General features: G+C 40.8%; 1 protein-coding gene across 9 annotated transcripts in view; it reads left to right on the top strand.

Moving 5' to 3' along the window:
- The window catches only part of CD99L2 (CD99 molecule like 2), a 105,519-nt gene that overhangs the window by 75,255 nt on the left and 15,648 nt on the right, over positions 1-14,616 (top strand). For 6 of the 9 annotated variants that reach the window (XM_080653802.1, XM_080653807.1, XM_080653801.1 and 3 more), the window contains 3 exons: positions 6,698-6,766; positions 6,880-6,963; positions 9,582-9,647. In XM_080653802.1, coding sequence (XP_080509928.1) covers positions 6,698-6,766; positions 6,880-6,963; positions 9,582-9,647 — 219 coding nt within the window. The remainder of the gene's footprint in view (positions 1-6,697; positions 6,767-6,879; positions 6,964-9,581; positions 9,648-14,616) is intronic. The other 3 variants (XM_080653806.1, XM_080653808.1, XM_080653804.1) reach the window with 1 other exon arrangement.

The following is a 14,616-nucleotide window of genomic DNA, read 5'->3' as shown; positions in this document are numbered from 1 at the left end:
ATCCAACAACCTAGGAAGCTGAAAAAGGACTAGTCTTTATGAAGTAAACAGTGTGATCACAGAAAAAAGTGACCCCAGGCTCTCCAGAAAGGTTGTGTTTTATATACTCATTTCAAATAGAGAATTGTGTTAACTTGCTCTAGAAAGATACCCTCTCTAGAAGAGTTTCAGTGTTGTACAAACCATTGGGATCGGGAAGGAAGAAGCTTCAGTTGTCTGAAAACTTTCCTTGTGTATACCACCTCATTTCTAGATGTTCTTACTTACTGCTATGTTCCCCTAAGTCAGGACTACATGATTTGCTCCTTAGTTTTTCAGATTGATAATAGACATTCCTAGGCCCCTGAAGACCAGTCATTTATGCGTCAGAATTTTTAATGGGGGTATAAAAATGACCTTGATGCTCAAATCAATCTATTTTTTATATGTTTTTATTGATTTCAGAGAGGAAGGGAGAGAGAGATAGAAACATCAGTAATGAGAGAATCACTGATTGGCTACCTCCTGCACACCCCCTACTGGGGATAGGGCACATGCCTGGGTTGCAGGCTCAAACTGGGAATAGAACTGTGACCTCCTGGTTCATAGGTTAATACTGAACCACTGAGCCATGTCAACTGGGCTAAATCTTTAGTTTTAAATTGACTTTTTCTTTTGAGGTAATTGTAAACTCACATGGAAATGTAAGAAATACTACTGAGAGATCCTGTACATTTTATACCCAGTTTCCCAATGGTAATATCCTATAAAATTATAATGTCACAGCCAGGAGGTTGACATTGATATAGTCTAGTGCAGTGGTCGGCAAACTCATTAGTCAACAGAGCGGCAAACCGCGGCTCCCGAGCCGCGGTTTGCTGACCACTGGTCTAGTGATCTTATTCAGGTTTTCCCAATTTTACTTGTATTCATGTGGATGTGTGGATGTTTTCCCTCTTATGCAACTTTTAAAAAAATATTTTTTATTGATTTTAGAGAGGAAGGGTAAGGGAGAGAGATAGAAACATCAATGATGAGAGTGAATCATTGATTGGCTGCCTCCTGCACAACCCCCACTAGGGACTGAGCCTGCCACCCAGGCAAGTGCCCTGACCAGGAATTGAACTGTAACCTCCTGGTTCATAGATTGACGCTCAACCACTGAGCCACGCCAGCTGGGTCCTCTTAGACAATTTTATTACCTGTGTAGGTTCATGTATCCACCTTGATAGTTCAGACAAAGAACAGTTCCTTGATTACAAAGAACTCCCTTGCTGTCCTTTTTATAAACAGAACCCCTCCCTCCTGCTACCCTCCCACCTTTTCCCTCACCTTACCACTAATTTGTTATCCACCCATAGAACTTGGCAATTTAGAACAAGTTATGTAAATGGAATCATCTAGTATGTAATGTGTGGGGATTTTTTACTCAGCATAATTGCCTTGAGATCCATCCAAGTTATTGCATGTATCAATAGTTCGTTGGTTTTTTCTTGCTGAATAATATTCCATGATTTACCAGTTTATGAAGGTCATCTGGGTTGTTTCTAATATTTGGCGATAAGTACTTATATACAGGTTTTTGTATGAACATGAGTTTTCATTTCTTTGGGGAAAATGCCCAGGAGTATAATTGCTGAGTCATATGATAGTTGTAGATTTAGATTTTTTTAAAGAATATTTCAAAACTGTTTCCTAGAGTTGTTTTACCATTTTACATTCCCACTGGCAATATATGTGATCCAGTTTCTCTGCATTGTCAGCACTTGGTGTTATTACTGGGGTTTTTTATTATAGTTATTCTGATAGGTGTGTAATGGTAAATCATTGTGTTTTAATTTGCATTTCCCTAATTTCATATGCTTACTGGCCATTTGTATAAACTCTTCAGTGAAATTTCTCTTCATGGCTTTTGCCCATTTTCTAGTCAGATTTTTTTTTTACTGTTGAATTTTGAGAGTTCCTCATATATTCTAGACACTAGTCCTTAGTCGGATATGTTTTGAAATATTTTCTCCTACTCTGTAGCTTGTCATTTCATCTTTTTAACAGGGTCTTTTGCAAAAGGAGATGTTTTAATTTTGGTGAGGTCTGATTTAACATTTTTTTTTTCTTTTATGGATCATGGTTTTGCTTTCAAGCCTATGAACTCTTCACCCAGCCCTTAGACCTGAAGATTTTGATAGGGCTTATGTTAAAGACATAATAAGATCAATTGGAGGAGAGTTGACATCTAACTGAGTCTTCAAATCTATGAACATAGTATGCCTCTTTGCTTACTTAGGTAGTCTCTGATTTCTCAGATTAGCATATTATTTTCAGCATGCAGGTCTTGTACATGTTTCTTTTTAATTGAAATATAGCTAACATATAACATTAATTTCAGGTGTACAACATAGTGTTCACCATGATAAGTCTAGTAACCATCTGTCACCATTCAAAATTTTTATGATGTTATTGACTACGTATATTTCCTGTGCTGTACATTACATCCCTGTGACTTATTATATAAGGAAGTTTGTACCTCTTATTACTCCTCACCTATTTTATTCTTCTGCCCACCACCCTCCTCTTTGGCTACCATCAGTTTGTTCTCTGTATCTTTGAATCTGTTTCTGTTTTATTTTGTTTATGCATTTGTTTATTTTTTACATTCCACATATAAGTGAAGTCATACAGTATTTGTCATTCTCTATCCAATTTATTTTACTTAGCTTAATGCCCTCAAAGTCCATCTATGTTGTCACAGATGGCAAGCTTTCACTCTTTTTATGGATGAATAATATTCCATTATATTTATGTACCACATCTTCTTTATCCATTTACCTATTGATGGGCACCTAGGTTGTTTCCATATCTTAGCTATTCTAAATGATACTGTAGTGAACATTGGAGTGCATATATCCTTTAAAATTAGTACTTTCATTTTCTTAAAATAAATACCCAGAAGTAGAATTACTGGGTTCCATATATTTTTTAAGTGTACACCTAAATATTTTATTTTCTTTGGAACAATTATAAGTGGTAATATTTTAATTTCATATGCTCATTACTATTATATATGATTAATTTTGATTTTGTCAATCTTATATTTTGAGACCTTTTATTAGTTCTAGGAATTTTGTTTTTGTAGATTCCATGGAATTTTTTATCTGCAAATAGGGGCAGATTTATTTCTTCCTTTTAAATCTTTAAATTTTTTTTCTTTTTGCAATGTTATGACTTCTAATATGTTAAATAAAAGCAGTGAGAGCAGGTTCTGTGCCCTGTTCCTGATCTCAGGGAGAGAGTATCAGTCTTTCATCATCAAGTCTGATGAGAATTATATATGTTTTATAAATGTTCTTTATGAAGTTGTGGTACTTCTCCTCTATTCTTAATTTGCTGATTTTTTTTTCCATAAATGGATATTAGATTTTCTATGTCAATATAATTATACTAGTGACCTGGTGCACAGATTCGTGCACATTGAAAGGAAATTAATTAGAAGAAATATTTTAATATCGCTATTCACCCTTTCTCTATAATAGAGGTGTCAACCAAATTCACGATCGACAATGACAGATGGAAACACACGTGTGTGATTGGCGCCAGCGAGAGCTTTATATGTATAGTGCATGCACGAGTCAACTTAGCCTTTTATAGATATAGAATAAACTTGTTTAATTAGACCTGCTTTCTGACTTAGCTAAACTTTTTCCAGCCCAGTGAAGCACCCCAACTTCTCTTTCAGGTAATTGTCAGCAACACAGCAGTATATATCAACACGAAGCACATTATTATAGATCATGCAGGGAGAACAAAGGGCAAAATATTTAACTGTAGCAGTGTTTGACTATATTCTACACAGTGAGAAAACCTGAAGTCATTTTCAAGTTCCACCACTTCTTCTTTTCAGTTGGGTCAGGTTTCTAAACTTTCTAAATCTCTGTTTTCTGGCTAATGAAAAGAAAATAGGATTCTACCAAGTCTCCTATCTACCTACTCCAGGACTTCTGTGAGGATAAAATGAGATGAGGCACGTGAAAAAGCGTCACAAACATTTGGTTAAACTGTAAAATGTTTGCACCTGGCTATAAAGCAAGTCGGGTTCCTGGGCTGAAGAAACCCCAAGGGGGCTAGTCGCTAGAAAGAGGAAGCCGGGCGTTGCTACATAATGTCATTACCCAGTGCCCATAGCGACAGTTTCTAGGCTGGGCTGGGCTGGGGGCCACATTTTGTGCCATGGGATCTCGGCAGCATTGGCTGCAATTTGGTGGGGTGTCACTCTGGGGTGGTGGCAGGGCCTGTGTCCCACTTGGGGGAAGCTGAGTGTTGGTTTGTTGGTGCCAGGTCCATGGTGCTGTTTATTTTTAAGTGGCCAGTGTGCGTCATGGCAGCTCCTGCATTGAGCGTCTGCCCCCTGGTGGTCAGTCCGCATCATAGCTATGGTTGGACAGACAGACACTTAGCCTTCTATATACACTGAGTGGCCAGATTATTATGATCTCTGAACGCATAATAATCCTGCCACTCAGTGTATGTATGTATGTGTATATATATATATATATTAAAGGCCTGGTGCATGAATTCGTGCATGGGTGGGGTCCGGCCAGCCTGGCCAGGGGGAGGGGACATGGGTGGTTGGCCAGCCTGCCTGCTGGTCGAACTCTTGGTCGAGGGGGCAATTTGCATATTAGCCTTTTATTATATAGGATATATACTGAGTGGCCAGATTATTATGTGTTCAGAGATCTTAATAATCTGGCCACTCAGTGTATATATAGATGATTTTCCTTTTTTAGCCTGCTGATATGGGGATTTATATTGGTTTTTAAATATAGGTCCAGACTTGCATAACTAGAATAAATCCCATTTGTTCATGATGTGTAATTCTTTTTATATATTCTATTCAGTTTGCTAGTATTTTGTTGAAGATTTTTATGTATTAATTCATAAGAAATATTGATCTGTAAATTTTGTATATGCTTTTTTTCTGTTTGTTATCAGGTTCATAAAATGAGTTGGGAATTAGTCTTCCTCTGTTTTTTTGGAAGAGATTGTGTGAAATTGGTGTTAATTCCTCTTTAAATGTTTGGTAGAATTCAGCAGTGAAACCATAAAAACCTGGAAATTAAGTTTTGGGAAGTTTTAAATTTAAAAATTCAGTTTCATTAATGGTTATAGGAATATTCAGATTATGTGTTTCACCTAGGTTGAATTGTGGTATTTTTTGTGGTTTTTTAATGTATTTTTATTGATTTCAGAGAGGTAGGGAGAGGGAGATAGAAACATCAATGATGAGAGAGAATCATTGATTGGCCGCCTCCTGCACGCCCTCCACTGGGGATCGAGCCCGCAACCCACACTTGTGCCCTTGACCAGAATTGAACCCAGGACTCTTCAGTCTGCAGGCTGATGCTCTATCCACTGAGCCAAACCAACTAGGGCATTGAATTGTGTTTTTATTGTAGTAAACATACATAACAAAATTTACCACCTTAACCATTTGTGTATGATTCATTGGCATTAAGTACATTCCCAGTATTTTTTAAACATCACCACTGTTTAACCTTTTGAGGAACCACCAAACTCTTTTCCACAACAGCAGCACCATTTTACATTCCCACCAGCAATGTACCAGGGTTTCAATTTATTCACATCCTCTCCAACACTTGCTGTTTTTTTCTTTTGATAATTGTTATCCTAATGAGTGTGAAGTCGTATCTCATTATGGATTTAATTTGCATTTTCCTAGTGTCTAGCAATGCTGAGCATGTTTACATGTGTTTATTGGTCATTTGTGTATCTTCTTTGAAGATATGTCTATTCAAGCCCTTTGCCCATTTTAAAATATCACTGGTTTTTTTATTGTTGAGTTGTAGGATTCTTTTATATAGTCTGGATTTTAATGTCTTACTGGATATGTGATTTACAAATATATTCTCTTATTCTATGGATTGTCTTTTCACTCTCTTGATAGTGTCTTTTGTACAAAAGTTTTCAAATGTTGATCCAGGCAAATTTATTTATCAGTTTACCTGTGCTTTTGGTGTCATATCCAAGAAATTATCACCAAATCTAATATCATGAAGGTTTTCCCCTATATTTTTTCTAAGAGTTGTATAGTTTTAGCTCTTGTGTTTAGGTCTTTGATCAATTTTGAATTAATTTTTATATGTGGTGTAAGGTAAGGTTCCAATTTCATTTTGCATATCCAGTTTCTTGGAACCTTTGTCAAGAATCTATTGACCATATCTGTGAGAGTTTATTTCTGGGTACTCCATTCTATTCCATTGGTCTATATGTCTGTCTTATGCCAGTACCACACTGTTTTGTAGTAAGTTTTGAAATTAAGAAAGTGTGAATCCTTCAACTTATGTTGTTTTTCAAGTTTGTTTTGGCTAGTTGGGGTCTTTTTAGATTCCATATGAATTTTAGGATGGTTTTAAATATATCTGCAAAAAAATGTGAAAACTATTGGAGGTGTATAGGTCATATGTGGGACAACATCCACCTCACCACCCATCCTCTGAAGAAATGTGAGCAGAACTTGTCTCATTTAAACCTCCTACATCTCCTTGTCATCCTTCTCTAAGTGATTCTCAGAGGCCTACGAGGAGCCTCAAGGACCAAGACCAGGGTATGCTACTCATGATGTGACTTCCCTGAGCCATGAAGTGTCTGCTATATTTTGTTACTAAACGTGCTCCTCTTGCTGTCCCCCTCCCTCTTTTAGAGAGATGGGACCATGTCACTACCACAACCAAGAGGCCTGGAACGACCAGAGCTCCAGCAAAGCCTGCAGGTAACATGTTACTCTAATGAGGGCAATGAGGAAAGACCCCGTGGAGCTCTCTCTGGGGTAGTGTCCAAGTGAGCTACCTGTCATTTAACCAATGGATTTTCTCTTTTATGAAGTTGATGATTTTGACTTGGCTGATGCCTTGGATGATCGAAATGATCGAGATGATGGCCGTCGGAAGCCGAGTGCGGGAGGAGGAGGTAAGTTGTAGCTGGTTGAAAGCACTGGGCAGCACTGTAGCTCACTGGTCAAGTTGTAGCTCATTCACTACTATAGTCCACAGAGCCAATCGTGGCCTGGCAGAGCTGGGGGCATTTCCAGGCACAGGAGAACCCTAAAACAGTGTTCTCAAACTTTTTGGACCCCCCAAATTATTGAGGATCTCAAGGATTTTTGGTTATGTGGGTCACATCCGTCAGTATCTATCATCTTCTAACTTAAAACTGAAAAAAATAAGTATTTATTAATGAAAAATAAACATCAATAAGCCCATGCATGATAACATAAATAGCATAGTATCATGTCAAATAACAATGCTTGGCAAGAAAAAAGAGGACTTTAGTGAGAAGAATTTTTGCAAATTGATATAATGACTATCTTAGTGGAAGTGCTAGAGTCTCACTGCTGGTTCTGGATTAAGTTGTAACATGCTATAATGGTTGAAGTATATGGAGGGAATCTGGCCTCATATAGATATGCAGCTGGGAAAGGGAGGAATATTTTAATAGACTTTTCAGATCACTGTGAACATTCTTGGATAAGACTCTAAAAACTTAAAACTCAACCAGTAGTTACTTCTTTCAGGTTAAGTGCAATCTCTACATATAAAAGGCTAATATGCAAAGTGTCCGCTCAGGAGTTCGACTGGGAGACTGGGTGTTCGATTGCTTGCTATGACGTGTGCTGACCACCAGGGGGCAGCGTGGAATGAAGGAAGGCTCTGGTTGGCCCTGATTGCTGGTCAGGCCTAGGGACCCTACCCATGCACGAATTTCATACACCAGGCAACTAGTGTGGAATATAAAATTGTATCAGTGAACTTCCCATAGTTGAGTTAAACCCCATTCTTGATTATGTACATTGTGATTTGGTCATTTGGAAAATATTGTTGCCCCGAGGTCCTTTGATCTTCCAAATAATGCCAAGTTTCATTATGCAATTCCCTAAATTCACTTTTAAAAAATATATTTTATTGATTTTTTACAGAGAGGAAGGGAAAGGGATAGAGAGTTAGAAACATCACTGAGAGAGAAGCATTGATCAGCTGCCTCCTGCACATCCCCTACTGGAGATGTGCCCACAACCAAGGTACATGCCCTTGATCAGAATTGAACCTGGGACCCTTCAGTCCGCAGGTCAATTCTCTATCCACTGAGCCAAACTGGTTAGGGCTAAATTCACTTTTGTTGATATTACCACCCATCTCATCAGAAAAAGTCATTAAAAAATATTTTTACTGATTTCAGAGATGAAGGGAGAGGGGAGAAAGAGATAGAAATATCAAAGATGAGAGAGAATCATTGATTGGCTGCCTCCTACATGTCCCCTACTGGGGATCGAGCCCATAACCCAGGCTTGTGCCCTTGATTGGAATTGAACCTGGGACCCTTCAGTCCACAGGCTGATGCTCTATCCACTGAGCCAAAACAGCTAGGGCAGAAAAAATCTTTAAGTAGGGGGAAGCTATTATGTTCACAGTGGTAGATAATGATTTTTGAAATTTTAATTCTTATTTAAAATCTTATCATTGACAACAAATACCTCCAGAGGTTTTAAGTGACAACCTATTTTATTCATTTTTAAGAAATCATCAGCCAAATATTTAAGCTGCCACAATCATAGTTTGCCCATCATTCAATCTTTCCTGTGAAAGTTGTCTTCCATGATACAAAGCAGCTAAAACAACTCAGGACTGAACCAATCACTCAGGTGCTTTTATGAATCAACTATAATGTTTTGGAGTGCAACAGAACTGCTTTAAGCATACTTTCACTTCATTACATAGAATATTAAAACAATGTGTACTTAGTGGTTGAGCTACAATAAAATTAATTACTCTGTTTCCTAGTATTAATTTTCTATTGCTGCATAACAAATGATCCCAAACTTAGTGAGTTAAGACGACACCCATTTATTATCTCAATTTCCTTTGTTGGGGAGTTCAGGAACAGCTAAGCTAAGTTTTCTGTTTAGGGCTTCATACAGCTTCAGTCAAGATGTTGACCAAATCTGTGGTCTCATCTGGGATTGGGTTCTCTTCCAAGGTCTTGTAGTTGTTGACTGAGTACATTTCCTTGCAATTGTAGAACTAATGGACCTTTGCTTCTCCAGGACCAGTAGGAGAAAGACAGTACAGAGACAGAGAGGGGTAGAGTAGAAGAGGACAACTAACTCTGTTGTTTCTAGTATCTGAGTTCAGAGAAGGTCTCAACACTGTTTTAAAGGTCTCAATTGATTAAGTCAGGCCTTTCCAGGATAATCTCCTGTTTGATGAATACAAAGCCATACTCATTTGGTGCCTTAATTACATCTGCTAAATCCCTTCACTTTCGTAATGTAATATAACCTAATCACGGGGTCAATAGCCATCCTATTCATGGTCCTGCTGGCACTCGAAGTAATGGGATATTATACAGGATGGGTATACTAGTGGGAGGGAATCTTAGGGGCCATCTTAGAATTTTGCCTACCACATTGATCAAGAACATTCTTAAGTGGCAATCATTGTCTGGGGTTGTTGGGCAACATTAACCTATATAAGTTACTTGTCACTGAAAAATGTATTTTTGGCATTGAAGTATATATTTTTTTTCTCCAGGTTTTTCTGACAAGGATCTCGAAGACGTATTAGGGGGTGGTGACTACAAACCCGACAAGGGTAGAGGTAGGGACATTGATCTGTCCAAACACCTTATTCTCATTTACAATGTGATTACATGATTAACCTCTGGGAAGTCAGAGTTAGTTCCCAGACATCTGCGCTTGCAACTTGGAGCTTACTTGGAATGATGCGAGCTTTGCAGCTCAAGGAGGAGAGTTTATAAGCCAATTTGGAAAAGTCACACATTTTCTCTGATGTTCCTAAAGCCAGGGTGCTGCATGGGTTAACGCAGTGGTTTGCGGCTCTGTTGACTAATGAGTTTGCCAACCACTGACCTAGACTCTTGATTCCAATAATTACAGGCTGCTATTGTTCCTTGTGATTAAGCCCCTATCCCAGTGGTCAGCAAACTCATTAGTCAACAGAGCGGCAAACTGCGGCTCGTGAGTTTGCCGACCACTGGGTTAATGTCTCTACAGTCCGCAGTTTGCCAACCACTGGGTTAATGTCTCTACATTAGAAGAAGCCATTTGCCAAGGCAGCACCAATTACAGTAACTGAGGGTTATAGGACTCATTGGGAAGTCTCCAAACTGGGAAGCCTGTCACTCTTGGGATGGGAGAAGCAAAAATCATGTGACAAACATTTTTTAAAGAGATCCATAGCAAGCCAAACATCTTTTAAAAAAATAAAATAAATATATTTATTGATTTTAGAGAGAGAAGAAGAGGAAAGGAGAGATAGAAACATCGAGGAGAGAGAAACATTAATCAATTGCCTTCTGCTTGCCCCTACTGGGGATTGAGACTGCAACCTGGGCATGTGCCCTAACTGGGAATCAAACCAGTGACCACTTGATGTATGGGTTGATGCTCAACCACTGAGCAACATTGGCCAGGCAAGCCAAACAGCTTTTAAAATATCTTTTTATTTTGACACTAGAGGCCTGGTGCACAAAATTCCTGCACAGGGGTGTGTGTCCCTCAGCCCAGCCTGCACCCTCTCTAATCTGGGACCCCTCAAGGGATGTCCGACTGCCCGTTTAGGCCCGATCCTGGTAGGGATAGGGCCTAAACGGGCAGTCAGACATCCCTCTCACAATCCAGGACTGCTGACTCCCAACTGCTCGCCTGCCTGCCTTCCTGATTGCCCCTAACCGCTTCTGCCTGCCAGCCTGATCACCCCCTAACCACTCCCCTGCCAGCCTGATTAATGCCTAACTGCTCCCCTGCCAGCCTGATTGCCCCTGACTGCCCTCCCCTGCAGGCCTGGTCACCCCTAACTGCCCTCCCCTGCAGGCCTGGTCACCCCTAACTGCCCTCCCCTGCAGGCCTGGTCCCCCCAACTGCTCTCCCCTGAAGGCCTGGGTCCCTCCAACTGCTCTCTCCTGCAGGCCTGGGTCCCCCCCAACTGCCCTTCCCTGTAGGCCCGGTCGCCCTCAACTTCCCTCCTCTGCCAGCCTGGTCACCCCTAACTGCCCTCCCCTGCAGGCTTGATCGCCAGCAACTGCCCTCCCTTGCAGGCCTGGTCCCTCCCAACTGCCCTCCCCTACTGGCCATCTTGTGGTGGCCAACTTGTGTCCACATGGGGGCAGGATCTTTGACCACATGGGGGCAGCCATCTTGTGTGTTGGAGTGATGGTCAATCTGCATATTGCTCTTTTATTAGATAGGATAGTCTAATGCCCACAAGAAGTAAAAGCTGTGTATCTATCACCTAGTTTCCCCTATCTTATATAACCATAGTACATTGTCAAAACCAGGAAGCTGATATTGGTATAATACTGTTATTAAGTCAAGCATCAACCTTGTTTAAATTTTATTAGATTTTTTATGCAGTCATGTGTGTGTTTCTGTGTGTGCACATGTGTGCATGTAGGTCTATCACATTTTATCACAAGTGTAGATTTTAATAACCATGCGCACAATCTGGATTCAAAATGCAGAACTCTTCCATCACAAAGGAACTCCCTCATGCTAAACTTTCATAGTCACATCCTCCCCCAAAGCCAGTTATTTTTAATTGCCCAAGACACCAATGATGCAAAAATTTTATCATAATACTAGAGGCCCACTGCATGGGATTCATGCACTGGTCGGGGGGCATGGCCTGCGGGGATCGGCCCGCTGTGGGAGCACCGCTCATCCCGGTCAGCTGAGTGGCTGTGGACCTGCCCTCTGAGTGGCTGCTCCCTGGTCTGGCATCTTCCATGGAGCCAGAGCACTCACCTCTCCATGGGACCCGGATGGGGCCGGGCCCAGGGACAATAGCACTGAGAGGTGACAGAGTAGGCCTCAGTCCTGCAACGGCCACGAACCCACCTCCCAGCCTCTGGGGTCAGCTCTGCTAGCCTGGTGGCGGTGCTGCACGGCCTGCGGGCACCCGGAGGAGGGGGCAGGGAGTGAGGAGGAGGAGCCTGGGGCAAGGAGGTGATGATTGCAGCCTGGGTTCCTGCCTGTTGGCTCGGGGTTTACAGCGGGAGTAGTCACTCATCCTGGTTAGCCATGTGGCGCTCCCACTGTGGTAGTGCACTGACCACCAGGGGGCAGCTCCTGCATTGAGCATCTGCCCCCTGGTGGTCAGTGAACATCATAGCAACTGGTCCACTGGTCGTTCTGCTGTTCACTTGCTGGGCTTTTATTATATAGGATATGTCAAAATTTGATCCTAACATCGAGAGAATGTTAGCCAAACTTGATATGACACAACAGGTTATGGTTGTAATTTGTGATTGTTACTTATGGTTGTAACCTGTTCTGATGGTAAGCTATGGTTGTAGCAGTTTGTGGTTGTAACTTGCTGTGATGGTATGTTGTTGCAGTTATGCGTGTAAGAAGTTATGAGTGTATTTGGTTGTAACCCTGTGACACTCTCTGCAGTCCTGGCAGTGGTACAAGCATTTGCTCCTTTCTTGCAGGAACTGTATACTTTTCATATGGGAAGAGTGTTTTCTTCTGATCAAAGGATACTGCAGTCAAATTTGTCCTTCAAAACACATTTTCAGACAGTGTCATCTTGAGTAAAAAGCACTAAAGGCCTCTAAATGAAACTTTCAGGTATCAGGAGAACATGGAACATTTAAAGGGCGAACCCAGCAAATGAGCCAATTACTCCTGGGTGACAAATGGTATTTCCAGATGGGGAGATGAGGGCAGTAGTAGTGTATGTACCAATGCACATGAATAAAAGTCTGAATGATTTTATTCCTTATTAAAAGTACATGCTTTAGCAATGAGGAAGTGTTAGGAAATTCTTTAATTAGGCTCATATTTGAACTTGTCTTATAAAGAATAATCAGTTATTAGCTCAAGTTTTACCCTCTGTCATTATGGATGTCCGTAAAGGAAGATAAAAGGGGTCCTAGCAAAAAATACAAGTGTGAAACTGAAACATTTTGATAAGCACATGATGCATTTCTCAGACATTCTCCTCTGTGCCAACATGCTAATGCCATGAGTGAAGGTAAAACATCACATTTAAATAAATTATGATCTTCAGCCTAAAAACAATTATAATTCATGCAACCTTGGTTCTTAGGCACATAGACTCAACTATAATTTTGAAGTGTAATTCTAAAATGTTATTTGTTATATATTTTTTCTCAAGAAAACATTTCTTCTGGTCTTATAGGAGCCCCCTTGCCTGTAGGTGACAGTGACAGTCTTGTCAACAGGTTACATCTGTCATCTCACCTCCCACCTTCCTATGAAATCCCTGTTGAGTTTACTGGTTGGTGGCTTGCTCAGGCTAAAGGAGCTGCTGGCTCTCTCTATTCTCTTGCTACTGAGATTGCCACATTAACTGACAATGCTGCAAGTCACGTGGGTCCCCTTTAGCAGCTGCAGTGCAGTTGCTGGTTTTTATGGCCTGTTCACTCCACCTCAGTTGAACTAGTCTGGGGGAAGGGTAAATGTGAGCAAGCCTGGGCAAAAAGGCCACAGACTCCAGCTGTTCTCACTGTTCCCTAAAATGGCTGTCTTTGATTGTCCACGGTTAGAGTTGCTTTTTGAGGAGATGATTTATTCATTCCCTCATGCCAGAAATCCTCCCCTTTAGTATCTTTTGCAACTGGAATATTCTTTCTCTTTGCCTCCCTTCAATCCCAGACCCATGTCATCTCTGCTTGGGTCATTACCTTAACCTCTTAACTGGTCTCCTGGATGTAGTTTTTCCTCCATGCAGAGGCCAGAGAGAACCATCAGGAACATGAAAGTGATCTTTGTCAGACCTCTGCTTAAAACTATTGTATAGCCCTAACCAGTTTGGCTCAGTGGATAGAGCGTCAGCCTGTGGACTGAAAGGTCCCAGGTTTGATTCCGGTCAAGGCCATGTACCTTGGTTGCAGGCAAATCCCCAGTAGGAGGTGTGCAGGAGGCAGCTGATTGATGTTTCTCTCTCATTGGTGTTTCTAACTCTCTATCCCTCTCCCTTCCTCTCTGTAAAAAATCAATAAAAACAAACAAAACTATTGTATAGCCCAGCTAAAAGTTTGAGCAGAAACTTCACAAAGGAAGTTATATGAAGATGTTCAAAGTCATTTTTCATTAAGGAAATGCAAATTAAAACCACAAGAGATATCACAACACACCCACAAGAATGGCTAAAATTAGACAGACAATACCAAATGTCGGTCTGGATGTGGAGCAACTGAAACTCATATGTTGTTGGTGGGAATCTAACGTTTCTTATAAAACTGAAGATAGACTATGCATTGACCCTACAATTTCATGTATATTCAAGAGAAATGAGAGCTTATGTCTAAAAAAATACTTGTAAAAAATGTTCATGGCAGCTTTATTTATAATCTACACTAATAAAAGAGAAACATGCAAATTGATCATCACTCCGTTACACCCACCAGCCAATCAGGAGCGAGTATGCAAATTAACCCAACAAAGATGGCGGCAGCCATGGAGCTGGAGAGAGCAGGAGGCTGGGGTTGCCCCCGGCGATGGAGGAAGCCAAGCTTCCTGCCCGCCCTGGCTGGCCCTGGCCTCCACTCAAGGCTACAAAGTTTCAATTATAGAAGATA

Source organism: Plecotus auritus (genome assembly GCF_963455305.1).
Source record: "Plecotus auritus genome assembly, chromosome: X".
Taxonomy (NCBI): Eukaryota; Metazoa; Chordata; class Mammalia; order Chiroptera; family Vespertilionidae; genus Plecotus; species Plecotus auritus.
The sequence above is the reverse complement of the archived record's forward strand: the minus strand, read 5'-3'. Positions and strand labels throughout refer to the sequence as shown.